Source organism: Myotis nattereri, assembly GCF_964212035.1.
Source record: "Myotis nattereri genome assembly, chromosome: 10".
Taxonomy (NCBI): domain Eukaryota; kingdom Metazoa; phylum Chordata; class Mammalia; order Chiroptera; family Vespertilionidae; genus Myotis; species Myotis nattereri.
The window spans coordinates 40,049,984-40,068,808 of record NC_138085.1 but is presented as its reverse complement, the minus strand read 5'-3'; the positions used below and the strand labels follow the sequence as shown (position 1 = coordinate 40,068,808).

Genomic DNA, 18,825 nt, shown 5'->3' with positions numbered 1-18,825 from the left:
AAAGTTTATGTATAAAGTTACATATGTTTTCTTTTAGTACTTTGTGATTCCTTTTGGTAAAAGTACAGAGAAAAATTCTTAATTAAGGGCTTTAAACAAATAATCTTAAAACTATAAACTTACAATGACTTGGTAGCATGCAAATATTTCAGGCTGCGTGGTTTCCTTTTATACAATGGAGTTTTAATCCATCTAGAAATTTTCGTTATGTGTGGTGGGACCCGGATCTAGAAAAATCCAACTTTTAGTTATGGACATTTTCATACATACTCAAAAATAGAGAGAATATGGTTTTGAATTCCCATGTACCTATCTTCCAGCTTTGACAATTATTAACTCATGGTCAATTTTGTTTCATGGGTACACTGCTCCCTGGCTTCACACATGCCCCACCCACCACTGGATAATTTTGAGAATCCTAGATCCCATATTATTTCACCCCAAAATACCTTAGTCTGTATAAAACAGGACTTAAAATTTTAAAAACACACTCATATTTAGTAACTGCTCTAACATCACCTTCCTTTATTAGCTACTTTAAAACCTCAGAAGTACCCTTGAGAGGTAAATATAAAAGATGTTTCTCTGACAAGACCAGCAAAATAAATAGCCCTCTGGTAAATCTATTCAAAGAGAAAAAAGAAAGGTAACAAACACATAACACTATAATGAGAAAAGGGATATAGCTGACAGAGAAGGTTTTTTTCAAATTACTGAACTGCTACCAGGTACATCTCTTGGCCTCAACTTTTGAAAATCTAGATGAATTGAATGCTTTTCTAGGAAAATATAATGTATCAAAATTGACTCAAGAAGAAATAGAAAACCTGAATAGACTAATAACTATAAATAAAACTGAAGAAGTTGGCAGAGTGACCAGGAATATTATAAATAGAATGCAGTTTGCACACACACAACTGTTCAGGAAAAGGGTTATTCTGTAACGTATGGTCAGCATAGTGTCAGGACACCTGTGTGTGCCTGTCCATCCAGCTAAGTGCAGATCCCTCCTGTGGGGGTATCTCTCAGGGCCTCAGAAGTAGCCAGCCTTCCTCCCTTCCCCATGTGCTTCTGAAGTACCCTTTGTCTGCACATTACCCTGCTAGAATAGGGGAAGGGAGAGTGTGGGGGTGCAGGCCTGTGCATGGATGTGCAAGGTAGAGGAAGGAAGGGGGTTCTAGGATCCACGTGGCTCTTCACCTGAGACCAGCCTTCCCCAGTTTCCCTGCATCTACTGGAGCTGAGGAATAAGCATGAATGATTCTTAGGAATATTTTTGCCTAGATGTAAATACCTCCTCAGCAAGAGCACGAAGCTTTGCAAGAAGGTGATGGAGGCAGAGGGAGGAGGGAGAGGAGTAAAAGAAAAACAATAGGTTTGTCTATTTAAGTTCCATCACAGCCCAGCCAGTGTGGCTCAGTGGTTGAGCACTGACCTATGAACCATGAGGTCACAGTTTGATTCCTGTTGGGGCACATGCCCGGGTTGCAGGCTTGATCCCCAGTGTGTGTGTGTGGGGGGGGGGGACCGTGCAGGAGGCTGCCAATCAATGATTCTCTCTCATCATTGATGTTTCTATCTCTCTCTCCCTTCCCCTATGAAATCAATAAAAATATATTTTTTTATTTTTTAAAAAATATATTTTATTGATTTTTTACAGAGAGGAAGGGAGAGAGATAGAGAGTTAGAAACATCGATGAGAGAGAAACATCGATTAGCTGCCTCCTGCACATCTCCCACTGGGGATGCACCCGCAACCCAGGTACATGCCCTTGACCGGAATCGAACCTGGGACCCTTCAGTCCTCAGGCCGACGCTCTATCCACTGAGCCAAACCGGTTTCGGCAAAAATATATATTTTTAAATTCCATCACAATCCTGTACTATGAGCACCATGCCAGAACAATTAAAGATTTTCCTTTGTATTCTAGTCTCCCCAGATCAGCAACCGCTGCTGCCCTAAGAACCTGCCTCTCTTTTCAGCCTAGATCTGCCTCCTTAGCATCCCCAGGACCCATTATGCTCCTTCTCCCATCTGAGACGCCTATCTCACGTCGACTTTCATTGAAGTCCAGTTCAAGGTTTTCTTTGGGTAGAAGAACCAGTCAGAGGCATTATCTTTTTCTTTTTCTTTTTTTTTTTAAGGGCTTTCAAGTACGTGAGCCTCATCTCAAATAAGACCAACCATCTCTAGATGTCTGTTTTCTCTGGCTCCTGTCTACTGTCACGTTCTCCCATATTGACTCTGCCAGAAACACAGATAATCTTGCATTTTCATAGCTCCACTACCAACTGGTCACTGATGACTCCTACAGTGAACGTTCTTCTTTTTATCTGCTCAGTAAGTCCTCTTCAATGGCAACATCTTGTCCTTTCTTTGGTGAGCTAGTGCTCTCCACTCCATGTGGTTCTGACAGGGCTGCCAATGCTGGTAGGGTGGACACATGGCCCAGGCCTGGCCAATCCTAGAACCCCATCTTTGTAGCCATAATGATTGACCCAGGGATGGGCACGTGCCTCCGGCTGAACCAACAGAGTCCTTCGCTGGTAACTTATATAAAAGATTAAGGAGTCCTCTTGTCCCCCTGGATCACATGCTAGGATACAGCTGTCTGCCCTTGTGAAATCTCTGCCCACCCCATGGAGAAAACTCAGGCCTGGCGGGGAAAAGGTGTGGCAACACCCAGAGGGAAGCTGAGCTAAGAGCTGCAGAGAGAGTCCTCTCTTCATTTTTGAGAACCTGAGTACAGTTAGGCCCAAGACACACTCATCTCCCTCTGGTTTTATGAATTGGTACATATCTTTTTTTTTTTTTTTTTTTTTTGCTTAAAACAGCCTGAGTTGTATTTCTATCACTTGCTATCAAAAGTCCTGATAGTCTCGCAAATCTATAGTTCTAAGCTAGACTTCTCTCCTAAGCTCTACTCAAACATGAGTTTGTTCAATCAACATACGTTTACTGAGTACCTGCTCGGTGCCATGAACTAGGCCCTGTGTCGTGCGAGGTATGCTGAGGGCACAGACTGATAAGTTCCAATCCTTGCCTTCCAGCAGCCCTTGTGATCTCCTGGGACAGACTAAGGGATTGAACGAGACAGCCATGAGATAAATGGCTGGCACAGGAATCTACACTTAACTTAGCTTGAGGAACTCCCAGAGGAGTCAGTCATCTAGACTGACTCTTGAAGAGGAAAGTGTCAGGTGAAAAATGGCAGTTATGAGTTTGGGGAGGGCAAGAAAGGCCACCCTGAGCAGCAGGAACAGCATGTACGAAGGCAAGGAGGTGAGAAAGAGTATATGCCTTCTTCAGGAAAGGAAAATGTAAGCTCCACGAGGGTAGAAACGGTGGTTCCCCAGCTCTTACAGCAGGGCCTGGCATGGGGGAGGTGCTCAGTAAATGTTTGTGGAATGATGGAAAGGCAAGCACTTCATCAGAGGTACAGTTTAGAGAATGGACTACAGAGGCCACGGTCAGGAAAACGGCTGTTGGAACATTGGAAGTGGAAATGGTTAGCCACGGTAGCGGGAGTGCGAGAGAGAGGGCAGAAGGATGGAATAGAAGCAATTAAGGAAGGAGAGTCAAGAAGGCTTGGTGACAGAATGACTGTGGCGGGTCCAAGAGGGAAGAGTCAAGGCTCATTTGAGCTTGGGTGGCTCAAAGCGTAATACACAAACAGTGAAGTCAAAATACTCACCATCAGACCTACTTTTTTCTCACCCGGGCAGCGTGGCTCAGTTCGAATCCCAGTCAGGGCACATGCGGGGTTGTGGGCTTGATCCCCAGTGTGGGGCGTGCAGGAGGCAGCCAATCAGTGATTCTCTCTCATCATTGATGTTTCTACCTCTCTTTCCCTTCCTCTCTGAAATCAATGAAAATGTTTGTTTGTGGGGTTTTTTTGGTGTTTTTTCTTGGTGGTTTTTTTTTGGTTTAGCAAAGGTGGAAATTTATTTAAGAACAAGTACAGACTCCCACGTGGGGAAAGGGAAAGACGCTCACAGCACAGACTCCCACATGGGGAGGGAGAAAGAGTCCCCTGTTTGTTTGTTTGTTTTTTTTTAAAAAAACACCTACTTCTTGTTTCCCATCTTAACCAACATCTTCATTATAGACTCAGCACCCTGGATGCAAACCCAAGACATCTCTGAATAAATTCTCAAAGTCCCCATTAGATCTCATCAATTGCTGATTTTTAACAGTACTATCTTATAAATATTTCTTAAAATATGTTTTATTGATTTTAGAGAGAGAGGAAAGGAAAGGATGGGAGGCAGGAAGGGAAGGAGAGAGAGAGAGAAAGAGGGAGGGAGAGAGAGAGAGAGAGAGAGAGAGAGAGAGAGAGAGAGAGAGAGAGAAACCAGCATGAGCCAAGACTTGGGACTCCCTTTTCTATCTGATGAATTCTACAGGCCTAACTCAAATGCAACTCTTTTCATGAAGCCTTCCTGGCCCCTTCCTCCAGCTCAAATCACATCACACATCCATCACTCCTTACCACAGCTCTTCACATATCATAACAGGTATCACATGCTAGATGGTCATGGACCTGTTTGCACATCAGATCCCACCCTGTGCAATGCTACTAACTCACACCTGCCTGACACACAGTAGAAATTAGTATGTTCTTAGAGGAATCACACTGAATAATGGATGGATTTATTTATTTATGTAACCAAAGTGATTTCTTTTCTTTTTTAAAATTGATTTCAGAGAAGAAGAGAGATGGAAGCATCAATGATGAGAGAGAATCATTGATCAGCTGCCTCGTGCACGCCCCCTGGGGGGATCGAGCCCACAACCCCTGCATGTGCCCTGACCAGGAATTGAACCTGTGAGCTCCTGGTTCATAGGTCGACGCTCAACCACGGAGCCACTCCAGCCTGGCAGCAGAGTGATTTCCACTACTTATTGCCATGGAACTGGGTGCATTTGGTTACAATCAGATCAACCGCTGGCTCTGCTCCTCACCCACTGGGAGGTCAGGGCTTGCTGTGTCTTCACGGCATGGTTGCTCTAGTGCAGTTCCAAGGCTCAGGGCTTGTCTGCTTCATTCTATTATATCCACCCAACAGAAAGATGTCAAACACAGGCCTGTGCCAAGCACTGGGGACACCAGGATCATGCCTTCACAGTGCTTGCAGTTTAACAATCAAAACAATGAACACTTATCTACTAATTATTCTGGTCAGACACCACACTTCTTATTTAATCCTCAAGACAGGACTGCCAAGAAGGTGGTATCATCTCCACTTCAGGATGAGGAAGTCGAGAGTCAGAGTGGCCACATCACTTACCCTAGGCCAGTAAGTGACTGTTGCTTTGGTGGCCTGCAGTGAGCCATGCCTCCTGGTATTCTAGCCCTTATGTGGTCCCTTCCCACTGTGGCTCAGAGCTTGGCCACATGACTTACTTTCGCCAATGGCAAGCCTGAAGCAGGCAGAGATCTGATAAGCGGTCCTACCTACCTTAGGGCTCATCCTCTTAGAATATTTTTCTCTTGGGATCCAGCTGCCATGTAAAAAACATGGGCTGGACTAGTGAACGATTAGACACCATGTGCAGAGGGACCCGAATGGATGAAAAGCGGCCGTGATACTCCTTTCCAGCCAGTCTCTCTCTCTTATTTTTTCAAAGAGAGAGTGAAAAGGAGGTAGAGGAGGGGGAGAGAGAGAGAAACACTGACGTGAGCGACACATTAATTGGTTTCCTCACACTCTCGTGCCCCAGGGCTATGAATCGAACGCACGGTCCTTGGGTCCGTGGGCCAGTGCTCTAACCACTGAGAAACCTGGCCAGGGCATCCAGCCAGTCTCTTAACTGAATGTAGCTGAGAGGTGCCAAGTGAGCCCACAGTCACAGCCAACCCACAGACAGTGACAAATAATAAAGCACTTGTTTTCAGCCCCTACATTCTGGGAAGGTTTGTTACATACCAGCGAATAACTGAAACAGTGACGAGTCAGAATTTGAACCCGATACTACCTGACTGACTTCGAAACCCATGCTCTTAGTGTCCCAACACTGTGTTCCTTCTAGATGGGAATGGAATGTTGCACCAATACTATAATAGTCACAGGTGGGCCCATAATAGCGCTCAATAAATATTTATTAAATGAATAAGTGAAGGGTGTGGTATGCTACCAGACAGGTAGTAAAGTCTAGAGAATTCAAAAGCAGACTGGCAATAACCTTTCAACAACCGTGACCACCCCACCTTCCTGTTACAAATATTCCAAAAACAAAAACAAGCTAGTTATCCCTAACTCTAGAAGAAGTGTGTGGGTATCACCAAACTCCCTCCCTCTGTCCCTTTCTCTGTTAAATAAAGATCCGTCAAAATTGAGAAGTTGGCAGACCTTGGTCATTTCCCCAACTCCGTACCATGCCACTGGCATCTCCTCTCCTTCCCACTGGCCTTCTGGGTCCAACAACTCTTCCTCTCTCTTTTCATATAAAACCCACATGTGGGAAAGCAGCAGGGAAGGTAGAAATTATAGAAATGAGGGTGGAAGATTTGGATGTTAATAGATGGCTTCATAGGTCAAAGAAATGAAGCCCTAAGCACAGTTTTTTTATCTGCCAGCAAGTAGGAGAGGTGTTCTAAGGAGGGGGAGGCAGCTGGAGGTGTGCCTGTGGATGGAGAATAAAGAAAGGCCCCTTGCCTCTGTAAATCCCTCTGAATCCCCCACGAAGGCGGAGGCTCTAGCTCTCCACACCTAAGGCTGTGGCCCCACTATGTGTACCTCCCAGAGTAGTCACTGCAGCCTGGTGAAGACCCGCAGGAGTCTAGGCATCCAGCCCTCTGCTTCCTGGCAGTCCTTACACTGCCTTTTCTGTGCTCAGCTCCCCCTCATCCACCAGCTCCTGCAAACGTGCACACACCTCCCAAGGTCACACACACACGGCTCAGCACCTGGATCCCACACCCAGCAAACCACCTGGGCCCCTCGCTGCACACTCAACCTAAGGAGAGGGCAGGCCCCACTCCTAGTCACAGGCAGAAAGTGGGAAGTGCACACAGGTCTGTACCACACACTCACATGCAGAGCATTGCAGTGGGGCACAGGCATCCGGATCACTATGGGCAGTCACTAGCGGAGGCACTGGGATATGAGCGGACAGGAGCGTGGGGGCACACACAGGCACACCTCCGGACCATCACACGTGCACACCAGCACGCACACAGACACCTACACCGTCCCACCCGCAGACACCCCGCACAGGTGCCCAGCCAGGCCTCAACACTGAGCCCCTCCCCCACACCCTTTCAGAAGCAGGTGGGGAGGGCTGGGGTTTGAGGGCGCTCCCCCCTCTTCCTTCTCTCTGGCCCCAGTTCTCCAAGGTCCAGAGTCCCAGTGGGGTCTGGAGCCCGCCCCGCCCCCCAACCTGGCGAGACTGGCTAGAGGGGGCGGGGGATGGGGAGCCTGGTCTCAAATTGTTCTGATTTTAATTCCTTAAATTAACCCCTTCTTTGCCTCTGGCGTGGCCTGCCCAGAATCCCTCCCGGTCGGGTCTGGCAGTCTCGGGGCCTCCGGGGGGCTGAGGGGGGAGAAGGAAGAGGAGGAGGAGGCACCGGCCGGGGTCCTCCCTGCCTCCTCTCTCCAGGAGCGGTCCCGCAGTGCGCCCGCGACTCGTCCTTACCTCCTCCACCCCGCCGCGAGGCCAGGCCCCGCGGCCCTCGGAGAGGGGTGCAGAGGCAGCCCCCGCGTGCCTGGTCCTGATGCTGGGCCGCCTCGGGGCCTCGGATCTCGTTCCCCTCCGCAGCCTCGGGTGGCAGCCGCGGCTTGCGCCCCCGCCTCCCTATCGGGGCGGGGGCGGTCAAGCCTCCCAGCCAGTCGCAGCGGGAGGGGCCCACAAACGGGGTGGGGGATGGATGGAGGAGGAAGGAGGGGGCGCGCGGCCAGAGGAAAAGCAGGGAAGGGGGAGGGAGGCAGCGAGGAGGTGGGGCGGAGCCGGCCCCTCCTCCGGGGCGGGCTCTTCTATGAGCCGGGGAGCGGCAGATGCCGCCAGAAGCGGCTGCGCCGGGACCCCACGTTTTCCCGTGAAGGTGTCTTCGATGGGGGAGGGGTCCGCGGCGCCGCCCTGGGGGTTCGGGAACCGCTCCCGCAGCGCGCGTCCTGGGTCCCTGCCTTCCCAGCTCCCAACACTGCCCCGTGCACCCTCCCTGCCACCCGGCACCTCCGGTTGTGGCCTCTGCTGTCCACCTTTGACCCGAACCTCTCCGCCCTGATGCTACCACTCCCACTCCGGCTTGGGTCTCCCCACTCGGGGCAAAAGCTTTGGTGAGCGGTTCCGTAGCACCGGAAGAGGGAAGGCGCGCTCACGCCTCCTGGGATTTGCGCCACAGTCCCCAAGCGGCCTCGCGGGGTGCACGCCTGGGTGTGCTCTTGGGTCAGAAGCATGGTCGCGGTCTCCGCGGAGACTGCTTGGGAGTTCTCTCGGGGCACCCTAGGGAACCAGGGGAGTTGGAGTGGCTGCAGCCAGGCTCGGAATCCTGCCATTGAGAGTGCCACCTAGGAGCACATGTTCCCCGACTTAAAGCAGGAGGACAGGGGCAGTGGCCTCCAGCCGAGGCTCCTTCCCAGCTGGCTCTCTGGCTGGCTGTCCTAGGCTTGGAGGAAGTCCACAGGGCTGGGTGGGGCCTGAGAAGTCAGACAGGGTGTTGAGGCTACCAAGCTCAGGGCTGAGCTGGGCTTTGGGTGAGGAAAAGGAGAGATGGCATTGCATGGATAAAGGCACAGAGATCAGTGTGGGCAGTGAGCACCATGAGGGGCATGAGGGGCATTCCAGCTGCAGCAGAGGAGAAATCAGCATACCCCAGGATTCTCTAATAAATGAGTCTGATTGGACTTTCCTTGACCCCATCCTACTGCTAAAGCAGAAGCCTTGGGTATTTAGTATCAGAAAGGATAATTTGTAGACGTGTCTGGTGGCTTTTGGGGAGAAGCAAATTTAATAAGGACTGAGCCAGGGAGGTCAAACTCCTCTTACCTCCTCTTCCTTCCTCTAGCTCCTGAATTTCTTTCCTCCTCCAGAAATTCTTAGATTGAAGAAATCTAAGAATTGAAATAACTCATCCTAAGACCTAAATGATACCAGCTCCTATTAACCAACTGCTAAGCATCATGCTAATTATTTTTAAATATATTTTTATTGATTTCAGAGAAGAAGAGAGAGAGGGAGAGAGAGATAGAAACATGAATGATGATAGAATCATTGATCAGCTGCTTCCTGCAGGCCCCCTGCTGGGGATCCAACCTGCAACCCCGGCCTGTGCCCTTGACCAGAATCGAACCTGGGACCCTTCAGTCTGCAGGCCAACACTCTATCCACTGAGCCAAACCAGCTAGGACCATCATGCTAATTATTATTCTGCATATAATTCAATCGTCCTAATAAACCTATCAAGTAGGCATTATTATTATTCTTCCCACTTTACAGATGGGGAAGTTAAAGTTCAGAGCTCAAAAAATGGCACAGTCGGGACTTGAACTCGTTACCAAATTCCAAAGTTATGCTTAAATACAGTGCCTTCCTGCCACCCCTTTACTGTATCAGGCCCACTGAGCCTTCCTCTGCCAAAATGCAGATTGCCTAAATCCACCTGCTTTTTCAGACAGCCCCAAATATCCATATATTGTCTTGGCTTAACCTTCATTCTAATGATGTTTGTCTGTCCTCATTCTGTGCTTCCTGTGAATATGCAAAAACATGCTTGTGTATGTATATATATATGTGCTTCTGTGCATGTGTGTATATATATGTATATATATATGCATGTGCATGTAGGTGTGTACCTGTGCATATGCATGTGTGCATGTGTGTTTGCAAGTGTGTGCATGTCTGAATCCATGTGTGTGTACATGTGGATATACATTGTACATGTATAAATGTGTGTATGTGTGAGTGAATGCACACATGTATGCATGTGAGTGTGCTAGCCTTTGTGCATGTGTGTATGCAGGTGTGTGTATGTGGACGTGTGTGTGTGTGTGTGTGCACGCACACACACGCGCGCATGTGTGCCCATGCTACATTTCAGACAACAGTTCCTGCTTGGTTGTTATGGGAACCACAGTTCTAAAAATGTTAAACTGAATCCCACTCCATGTGGACCAGAGAAACCAAGAGAGAGAGAGAGAGAGAGAGAGAGAGAGAACTGAATGACAAACACATCTGGAGCCCAGAGCTAAGGCAGAGAATCATGGGCTCATCACAGACTGGTCAGAAGTGTGGTCTCACTCATGAGACCCCGTGGCTCAGATCAGAGCCTCAGCACTGCTTGTTCCCACCTCTCCCTCCTGATCCTTTCCCTGCGTCATGCTCCCTAACCATCTTCCTTCCTTCCTTCCTCTTTCCCCTTCTCTCTTCCTTTCTCCTTTTAGGCATTTAGGCACCATTTTTTTTCCTTTTTGCCAATGAGCCCACACGATAATTAAGCATTTAAGTGTGCTGGACAGTAGGCTTGGTGATATGGCAGCCACAATGTGAAACAGACAAGGTCTTGGCCCTTGGGTAGGAAGATTTGGTTAATACATGAGGGGAGGGGAGCGGGCAGAGTGATGGAAGAGACGACAGAGGAGGGTGGAAGATAAATTTGGGTTAGATATGGAGGGCTTTAAATGCAGTGTATTTTTTTATAGGAAGGTGGAAGGTATGGTCAGTTTGGGATAAAACACCATCAATTATGTTTTAAGGAAATTACAATAGTAGTGATGTGGAATGGAGGGAGAAAGAATGGAGGCAGAAGGACCACAGGAAGCAGTTTGATATAGTTCAGGCTTACCACAAACAGGGAGACAGGGGTTGGAGTGAAGGGGGAGAAAATAGAAGACATTCTTGGTTGCTTTGTGAAACTTTTCCCCATATTTCATCTCATCAAGATTCTTTTTTTAGCCGAAACCGGTTTGGCTCAGTGGATAGAGCGTCGGCCTGCGGACTGAGGGGTCCCAGGTTCGATTCCGGTCGGGGGCATGTACCTGGGTTGTGGGCACTTCCCCAGTGGGAGATGTGCAGGAGGCAGCTGGTCGATGTTTCTCTCTCATTGATGTTTCTGGCTCTCTACCTCTCTTCCTTCCTCTCTGTAAAAAAGCAATAAAAAATATATTTAAAAAAAAAAAAGATTCTTTTTTTAAAAAAAATATTTTTTTATTGATTTCAGAGAGGAAGGGAGAGGTATAGAGAGGATGGAAACATCAGTGATGAGAGAGAATCATTGATTGGCTGCCTCTTGCTGCCCTACACTGGGGATCGATCCTGCAACCCAGTCATATGCCTTGACCGGGGATCAATCCGTGACCTCCTGGTTCATAGGAGCCGCTGGCTGGGCAAGATTCTTATTATTATTGCTCTTCCCTGTCTCTCCATGGTAAGTGAAACTTGTTACTGATGTGTGTGTGTCAAGTTCCTCTGATGCATTGGAAGGGAAAGAAATTGGGAACCACTGGCCCAGCATATGGTAGGCACTCAATAATACTTATGGAATGACTGGATATATGGATATGCACTGGTCTTGAACTGTTAGGCCTGGATTCAAGGCCCACTTCAACCTCATATCGTCTGTGTGCCCTTAAGAAAATCCCCAGTTTCCTCCTCATGAAGGGTCAGACGGGATGTTTTTATAAGCTCCTTCCAACTACATGTTATTATGAGATTCTGTGTGAGTCACAGCCAGGGTGTTCATGTATGTGGAAGGTGTGGCATGGGCCGAAGTGCTGGCAAGAGGCTCAGAGAGGATAAATGCAGGAAATATTTTAATAGAGAAATCAACATCTTCTGGCTCCAGTTTTCAGCAGTATTGTTGAACAGCTATCACCAAAGTCCTCCTGCTACACAATACGTGGACTGATTCACAAAATATAAGAGACACCTGAAGTGCTTAGCTGAGCTTGACGAAATGAAAGAAAATCTACATGAACCAAAACAAAGGAACTGAGACCAAGAAATGTAAGCATGAGCCCTGGCCGGTTTGGCTCAGTGGATAGAGCGTCGGCCTGCGGACTGAAGGGTCCCAGGTTCGATTCTGGCCAAGGGCATGTACCTTGGTGGCGGGCACATCCCCAGTAGGGGGTGTGCAGGAGGCAGCTGATCGGTTTTTCTCTCCCATCGATGTTTCTAACTCTCTATCCCTTTCCCTTCCTCTCTGTAAAAAATCAATAAAATATATTTTTTTTAAAAAAGAAAAGAAATGTAAGCATGAGATGTGCTGTGACTAACCCCAGAAGGTATAGGGAAGAAGGAATATTGCTTGTCTGTCCTGACCTGGGTGGTTCTGCTTAGAGTAGGAGGAGTTGCCTCTGAGAATTTATAACTAAATGAGTTAGAGTTTGAACTCAACACCTGCATGGTACAGATTAGGTTTCCATCAGCCCAGCTGGCTAGCAAGGCTCAGTGGCTGAGCTTCAACCTATGAACCAGGAGGTCACAGTTTGATACCCAGTTGGGGGGCACATGCCTAGGTTGCGGGGTTGATCCCCAGTGTGGGGCATGCAGGAGGTAGCCGACCAATTATTCTCTCTTATCATTGATGTTTCTATCTCTCTCCCTCTCCCTTCCTCTCTGAAATCAATAAAAAAAAATATATATATATATATATATATTTAAATATATTTTATTGATTTTTTACAGAGAGGAAGGGAGAGAGATAGAGAGCTAGAAACATCGATGAGAGAGAAACATCGATCAGCTGCCTCCTGCACATCGCCTACTGGGGATGTGCCCGCAACCCAGGTACATGCCCTTGACCGGAATCGAACCTGAGACCCTTCAGTCCGCAGGCCGACGCTCTATCCACTGAGCCAAACCGGTTTCGGCAAATATATTTAAACAAAAAAGATTGGTTTCCACCAGTCGATTCTCCTGGAATGCCTGGCACAAGCAAACACAAAATTGCTCAGAAGAAACATACCCTCAACCCAGGCCACAGAATATTACTCCCTGGTTAATCCCCACTGAAGATTAGTTCACTAGATAAAAATTACAATACATAAAAGGAAACAATATACCCTGAATGAGATAAGAGTAGGTAAGACCCAGAAGGCAACAGGTCTAAGTGGCAGCCTGGATGGGGGAAGGGGAGAGTCAAAGGTGCATCCCACAGAAGAACTGTGATGATTTAAGTGAGTTTAGGGAAGCAAACAAATGATGGTCACCGTTAGCAGAAATCGGGTACAGTATATACAGAAGGATGATTTCGACAGAGTGTATTTGAAATGGTGGTAGGATACCCATACGGAGATGTGCGTTAGAACCACGGGACTGCACCTGGGGTAGGGACCAGGGCTGCCCGACTTAGAAGTCATCTATGGAGCAGTGATAGATGAAGTCCCCAGGAATGAATGTGCTCTCCTAGGAGAGTGTTGAAATAAAACTAAATCTGGGAAACATCCACATTTTGAGAACCAAATGGAAAGAGAAGCTTTACTTGCTCTCTGTTTGGGTCCTGATTTTCCGGTGGTTTGATTTTAATTCTTTCCATCTCCTGCTTAACATTCTTTCCCCTCAGAATCCCTAGGGGACAGTCCAGAAAATGCAGCTGTTTCCCTTGGGAGTAATAGGAGGGACTTCTCAGCTGAGAGTTCTAGAACCAGGCTGGGCTCTGGTACTAGCACTGCTATTAGGTCAGTTTTCTCATCAGTGATATTTGGCCTAGATAGGTGTGAAGACAAGATGGGGCACAACAGAGCCGACTACTTGATGGCATGCTGATGAAGAAGGCAAGGGTGGGGTGGTTAGATGCCACCCACCACAGCCTGTCTGCCCCTCTTCCTTTGTTCAGGTTATGCGCTTTGGGACCAGGTGCTTGAGATCTGGGCCATTGTGCTCTTCCTTACCTATTCTTCATGGAAAGTGAAGTCAGGTGGTCAGTGTGAAAGGTGTGATCATTTAAATAGCACGTAATGAGAGTCATCATTGCCTTATGTCTCCATGAATCTGTTACAATACTTGACAGTCCACCATTTGAGCCTCTCTCTAGGGTTAAACATTGCCCTCTGCAGGCCATTCTTTTAAAATGTTAACTCCTAGAAGAGGTAATATCAAATCCTTTATCACAAATTGGTTTATTAGATACAAGATACTCAACTACATGAAAGCACTTAACACCTGGGGAGAAAAATGGGTGGAATTCTCTATTTCACCTCTTGGTTGAAGCATAGCTCATTTGGTATATTGAACCCCAATATATCCAAGTTATGGGTTCAATCCCCAGTCATGGCACAAATAAGAATCAATCAATAAATGCATAAATAGGTGGAATCCTATTTTCAAATCAATGGTTTTTTTCCTCTTTCTTCTCCCTCTCTCTCTCCTCCCTCTCTCTCTCTCTCTAAAAATCATTTTTTTTTAAAAAAAATACTGTCTTAAAAAAAAGAATAGCACACCTCAGAAGAGAAAAGAATGAAGCCCCCAGACAGGCCATCCTCTCCTTATCAGGCAGGAGTTGCTGGGTAGGAGAGATGGGATGCATGACAGGCTTTTAATGCCCAAGGTCTCTGCCCAAGGGGACCAGAAAGAGTGTATAAACTTTTGGGTTTGGAGTTTAGGGAGTGAAGGGCACCAAGTGAAACCCACCTTCCCTATCATAGGGTCATGCTGTCCTCACCACCCTCTTAGCTGCATCCTTCCCCCAAAAAGCCATGATGGGACTCACCTGGAGGAGAGTTAGAGGAAAGGGGCTATGGCAAGTGCAAAACAAAACTGGCTGGTAAGGGGGCTTCTGCCTCCTGGAGAAGAACCATTGTGGAAAGAGCAACTTTATGAGAGGTGGGTGGCTGTGAGCCTCGGGCAAGCACCCTCTCTTCTCTAGGCTTGGCTCTGTCCATCAATCATCCAGATGGATGCTCAGTCCCTTTGGGCACTGACAGCATGTGATTCTCGTACAGATGTATAGGCACTTGCTGGAGACTGTGACACCCAACACACTGGGTGTTCACACACACAGCACTGAAATGCGGCCATCTTCTGCTGCTGTTGCTACTGCCTGGGGCTCCCTCTAGTTACAGAACCTATTTCACCTCTTGGGAGGAAGCCTTTCAAACAATGCTATTAAGCTGAGGTTCTGCCATTCTGGGGTTGGAAAAAAAGCACTGATTTTGCAGCCAGACAGATCTGCGTTTGACCCTGACTGTTCCTAGCTGGGTTACCCAGAAAGTTTATGTAGGTTGCTTCCTGAATCTTTGAAATGGAGTATGGATATGACTGTTGCACTCAGGATTAAGGAGGATAATATATGCACAATTTTCAGAAACCCCTTGAGCCCTTAGGCTAGGTGTGATTAAATTCATTTGTTAATTCAGTACATATTTATTGAATGCCTACTATGTGCCACAATGACTCCATGAATGTAAGGAGTCACATTTTCTGGAGGGGCTCAGGGGTCGGGAAGGGGTTGGGAGGAAGGGTCAGGAGCTTGGATGGCAGATAAAGTAAGCTTTTAGCACAATGCTTTTAATTGCAAAAATAAACAGTTTTGCGCACTGCTTGAGCATAGCGTCTGCTTTACAAAAATGAACAACAAACAGGAAATAGCCCCAAAGCAAAACGTTACATCCAATTGCTGCTGGAAACATTACTGTACAAAATACCGCTCGAGACCGGCTCGGCGCTGCCCCAGCCTGTCTTTGGGGGGACCACGAAGGCGGGGTGGGGGGGCGGGTGATTATGGGACGGCGTGGGGCGTGCGCCAGGTACAAAACACCCTTGAGTCCCAAGGAAATGACTTCCCCCAAGCGCTGCAGACGAGGAGGAGACGATCCTGGACGGCGGGAGCTGTCCACGGAGCCGGTGCTAAACGGGGCGCGAGTGGCGGGCGCTTCGAACCGGATCGGAGGCCTCCCCCGGGGCGTGCCGGGAAAGGGGCGGGCCGGGTCTTCCTCGGCGCGCGGCGCGGGGGCGCCCCCATCTACAAACTTACTTCTCGCTCACAGGGCGGCGAAGGAGAGGCCCAGCGAGTAAAAGCCAAGGCCCTTGAGCCGCTCCTCTGCCCGCGCCTTCTGCTTGAGGTGCACCTTGCTGTGCCGCTTCTTCTCGTCACTGCGCGCGAAGCGGCGGCCGCACACGTCGCAGGCGAAGGGCTTCTCGCCCGTGTGGGTGCGCACGTGTGTGGTCAGGTGGTCGCTGCGGCTGAAGTTGCGGAGGCAGATGCGGCACTGGAAGGGCTTGTGGCCCGTGTGGATGCGCAGGTGGCGGTTGAGCTCGTCGGAACGCGCAAAGCTGCGCACACAGCTCTCCACGGGGCAAGCGAAGGCCTTGGCGTGCGGCCGCGGGCAGAAGCAGCGCGCGCTGCACTTGCCGCCCCGGCGCCCCTTGCGCCGCGCCTTAACCGGGGAGAAAGGGGCCGGCGGCCCCGGAGGCTCGGGCACGCCGCTGCCCCCAGGGATGTCCACCACCAGGGGTTTCGGGAAGTCCGCCGCGGCGCTGCGGAGGCCCAGCGGGGAAAGCTGAGGCCGCGCACCGGCCTGAAACTCCCCGCCGTCGCCACTACTCCCTCCCTCCCCGCTAGGAGGGGTCAGGAGCCCCGGGAGGCCCTCGGCCGCCTCCCCCAAGTTCCCCAAGGCCAGCGGGAAAGCGTCGTAGGCCCCCGTCGGGTAGGGTCTGTTGGCCGAGTCGACCGGCAGCTCCGCGGGGCAACTGATGGACAGCAGGTCTTCAATCTTGGTCCCCATCGGGGGGAAACGGGCCTCGGAGGGCGCCTGGTAGCCTCCCTGTGACCCACAGCTCCCTGGGGCCCCGGCTGAAAGCAGCTCCCAGGGAGCATAGGGACCTTTGAAGGCCGAGGCAGTGTCCAGCGCTGGAGAGGCCGGAGGGGCCCGGCGGCCTGGCTTGACGTCGGGTGGGGAGAGCTGAGGCTCATACAGGCACTGCGAAGGGGTGCCGGCCGAGGGTGAGGCCTCCCAGAACGCCTCTGTGAAGGCGGCAGCGCCCACATCCGGGGAGTAAAGGTCCGGCGGACCCGCCAGAAAGGCGTCGGGAACCGAGGGAAAAGCGTCCAGCGGAGACCGGGATGCTGCCACCTCCGGGCCGGGGAAAGGTGCCAGGCCCAGGATGCCCGACATGAGGTTGAAGAGTGACTCCGGGTCGTGCGGGTGTTCGGGCACTGCCTGGATGAAGAAGCTACCGCTGTAGCTGAGGCTGGGAGGGGGTGAGGGCGCAGGCCCCTCCAGGAAGCAGGAGTCGGCTAAATCCCCCCCGGCGCTGCAGCTGCTCAAAGCCCAGCTCAAGAAGTCGCCTGCTGAGGAAGGAGCAGGAATCAACTCCAGGCACAGGAAAGGGCGCGCCTCGGGCCGCGGCCCCTACCCAAGGATCCCTGGGTGCCCACCGATACACATAAAGTGCCTTTTTGCACATTCTAACCCATTTGGAGCAGCCATACCCTCCAAGACGCACACAAAAACATGCACATCCAAAATACACGTGCACAGGCAAAAAGGACACCTTGATACACGCACAATTTCCTGCGGAGGCGCTGACGGCCCGGTGGGGTGGCAATGGCGGAGCGCAGCCCAAGACCCCCGAGCTTCCTACGACCGCTACCCCCACACCTCCTGCATCCCAATCCCAGCCTGTCTCAGGCACCGTGCGCCCCCGCACTGCGCCGCCGTCTGAGCACCCCCAGCCGCGCTTCTTACCTCCGGGGTAGCCAGCGGCCGCGTCCCTGACGGGCAGCCGGGGCAATTCGGTGCTGGGTTCCGAGCAACAGCCGTCGTCGGCGGACTTGACCAGAAGCGTGTCGGGGCCAGAAAACTCGCTAAGGTGGAGCATGGCGCGGCGGCTGCTGCGGGGGACCGGGGCCTCGCCCGCTGAGCTTGGGGGCGCGCGGATGGCGGGGAGGCAGGCAGTCGGGGCGCCCCGCGCCTCGCAGACTCAGGTGCCCGGGCTCCTGGCTCCCGGCGCTCACCTCTGGAAAAGGGGTCGGGAGACCGTGGCGCCTTTGCTCGTTGGGACCGGCCACGAGCGGCTGCTCCTCGCCTCTTCAAAGCGCAACCGGGCTCCCCCAACCCGCGGCCCCCCCACTTATATAGCAGCGGCGGCGCTGGCACAGGGCTTCCGACTCCCGGGGCCACTGCCATTTCGGGAGGCCCCGGCCCTGCCGCCGTGACGTAAATGCCCAAACATGGACACAGGATGTTTGCCGGGGACTCCCGAAAAGGAAAGCTCGGCTGTGACGTCGTCGCCGCCACCGCCGCGGGGCCCTCGCCGCTGCGTGCGCGCGCGCTCCCTGCGCGCGGAGCCCCGTGCGCGCAGGGGCCGCGGGTGCGCCTGGCTGGCGCTGCACCGCGTGGGGGCCGACGTCCAGTAAGTGCGCTTCCCGCCTGGAGGCAGAGGCCGAAGGACGGCGAGGAAAGGACGCGTGGGTTCAGGGTTCCAGGGTTTGGGGTTCGAATCCGCCCTCTGCCACTTACCAGCTGTGTCTTAATCTTCGTGAGCGTCGGTTTCCTCACCTGTTGAATGCAGATACTTATACGTGTCTACTTCATATATTTGCTATAAAGAGTAGTTGGGTTAAAAGCATAGTAAGTTCTAGGCACTGGGGTACTCAGTAAACCAGTTATTCGTTATTTTCTCACACCTGTGTTTTTAATTTCCTTAATAGTTGTTTTAGTTTATTCTAGGAAAAATAACTTATTTAAATTGTAAAGGACCATACTACTTGCTAATGGTGAGAGAAAAGGTCAGTTAGTACCCAAGGATATGTTTTTAATTGAAAATTAAAAGTCTCTATTAAACGTCTTCTAAGGCTATATAATGCTCCTTTGTAAAGGAGATCAATTTGTCTGCTATCCATGATCATACAGGAAGTTTCCAACGTTTTGCTTTTACCAACATTG

General features: G+C 50.4%; 1 protein-coding gene across 2 annotated transcripts; it reads right to left on the bottom strand.

Annotated features, from left to right (window-relative positions):
• Nucleotides 1-15,424: 15,424 nt before the first annotated feature.
• On the bottom strand, nt 15,425-18,010 carry EGR4 (early growth response 4). 2 transcript variants are annotated; one of them, XM_081101224.1, is made up of 2 exons: nt 17,626-18,010; nt 15,425-17,228 (listed from the first exon to the last, which is right to left on the bottom strand). In XM_081101224.1, the coding sequence occupies exons 1-2, from the start codon at nt 17,756-17,758 to the stop codon at nt 15,919-15,921; spliced, it is 1,443 nt and encodes a 480-aa protein (XP_080957350.1). In that variant the 5' UTR covers nt 17,759-18,010; the 3' UTR covers nt 15,425-15,918. The 2 variants fall into 2 exon arrangements, with proteins under 2 accessions (XP_080957350.1, XP_080957351.1); XM_081101225.1 differs by having other exon boundaries at nt 15,425-17,225; nt 17,626-17,989.
• Nucleotides 18,011-18,825: the final 815 nt, after the last annotated feature.

Coding starts and splice junctions, on each gene's coding strand:
- EGR4 (XM_081101224.1), bottom strand. CDS start 17,758: ATGCTCCACCTTAGCGAGTTTTCTGGCCCCGACACGCTTCTGGTCAAG. Junction 17,229..17,625: donor GGCCGCTGGCTACCCCGGAG/GTAAGAAGCGCG, acceptor CTCCTTCCTCAG/CAGGCGACTTCTTGAGCTGG.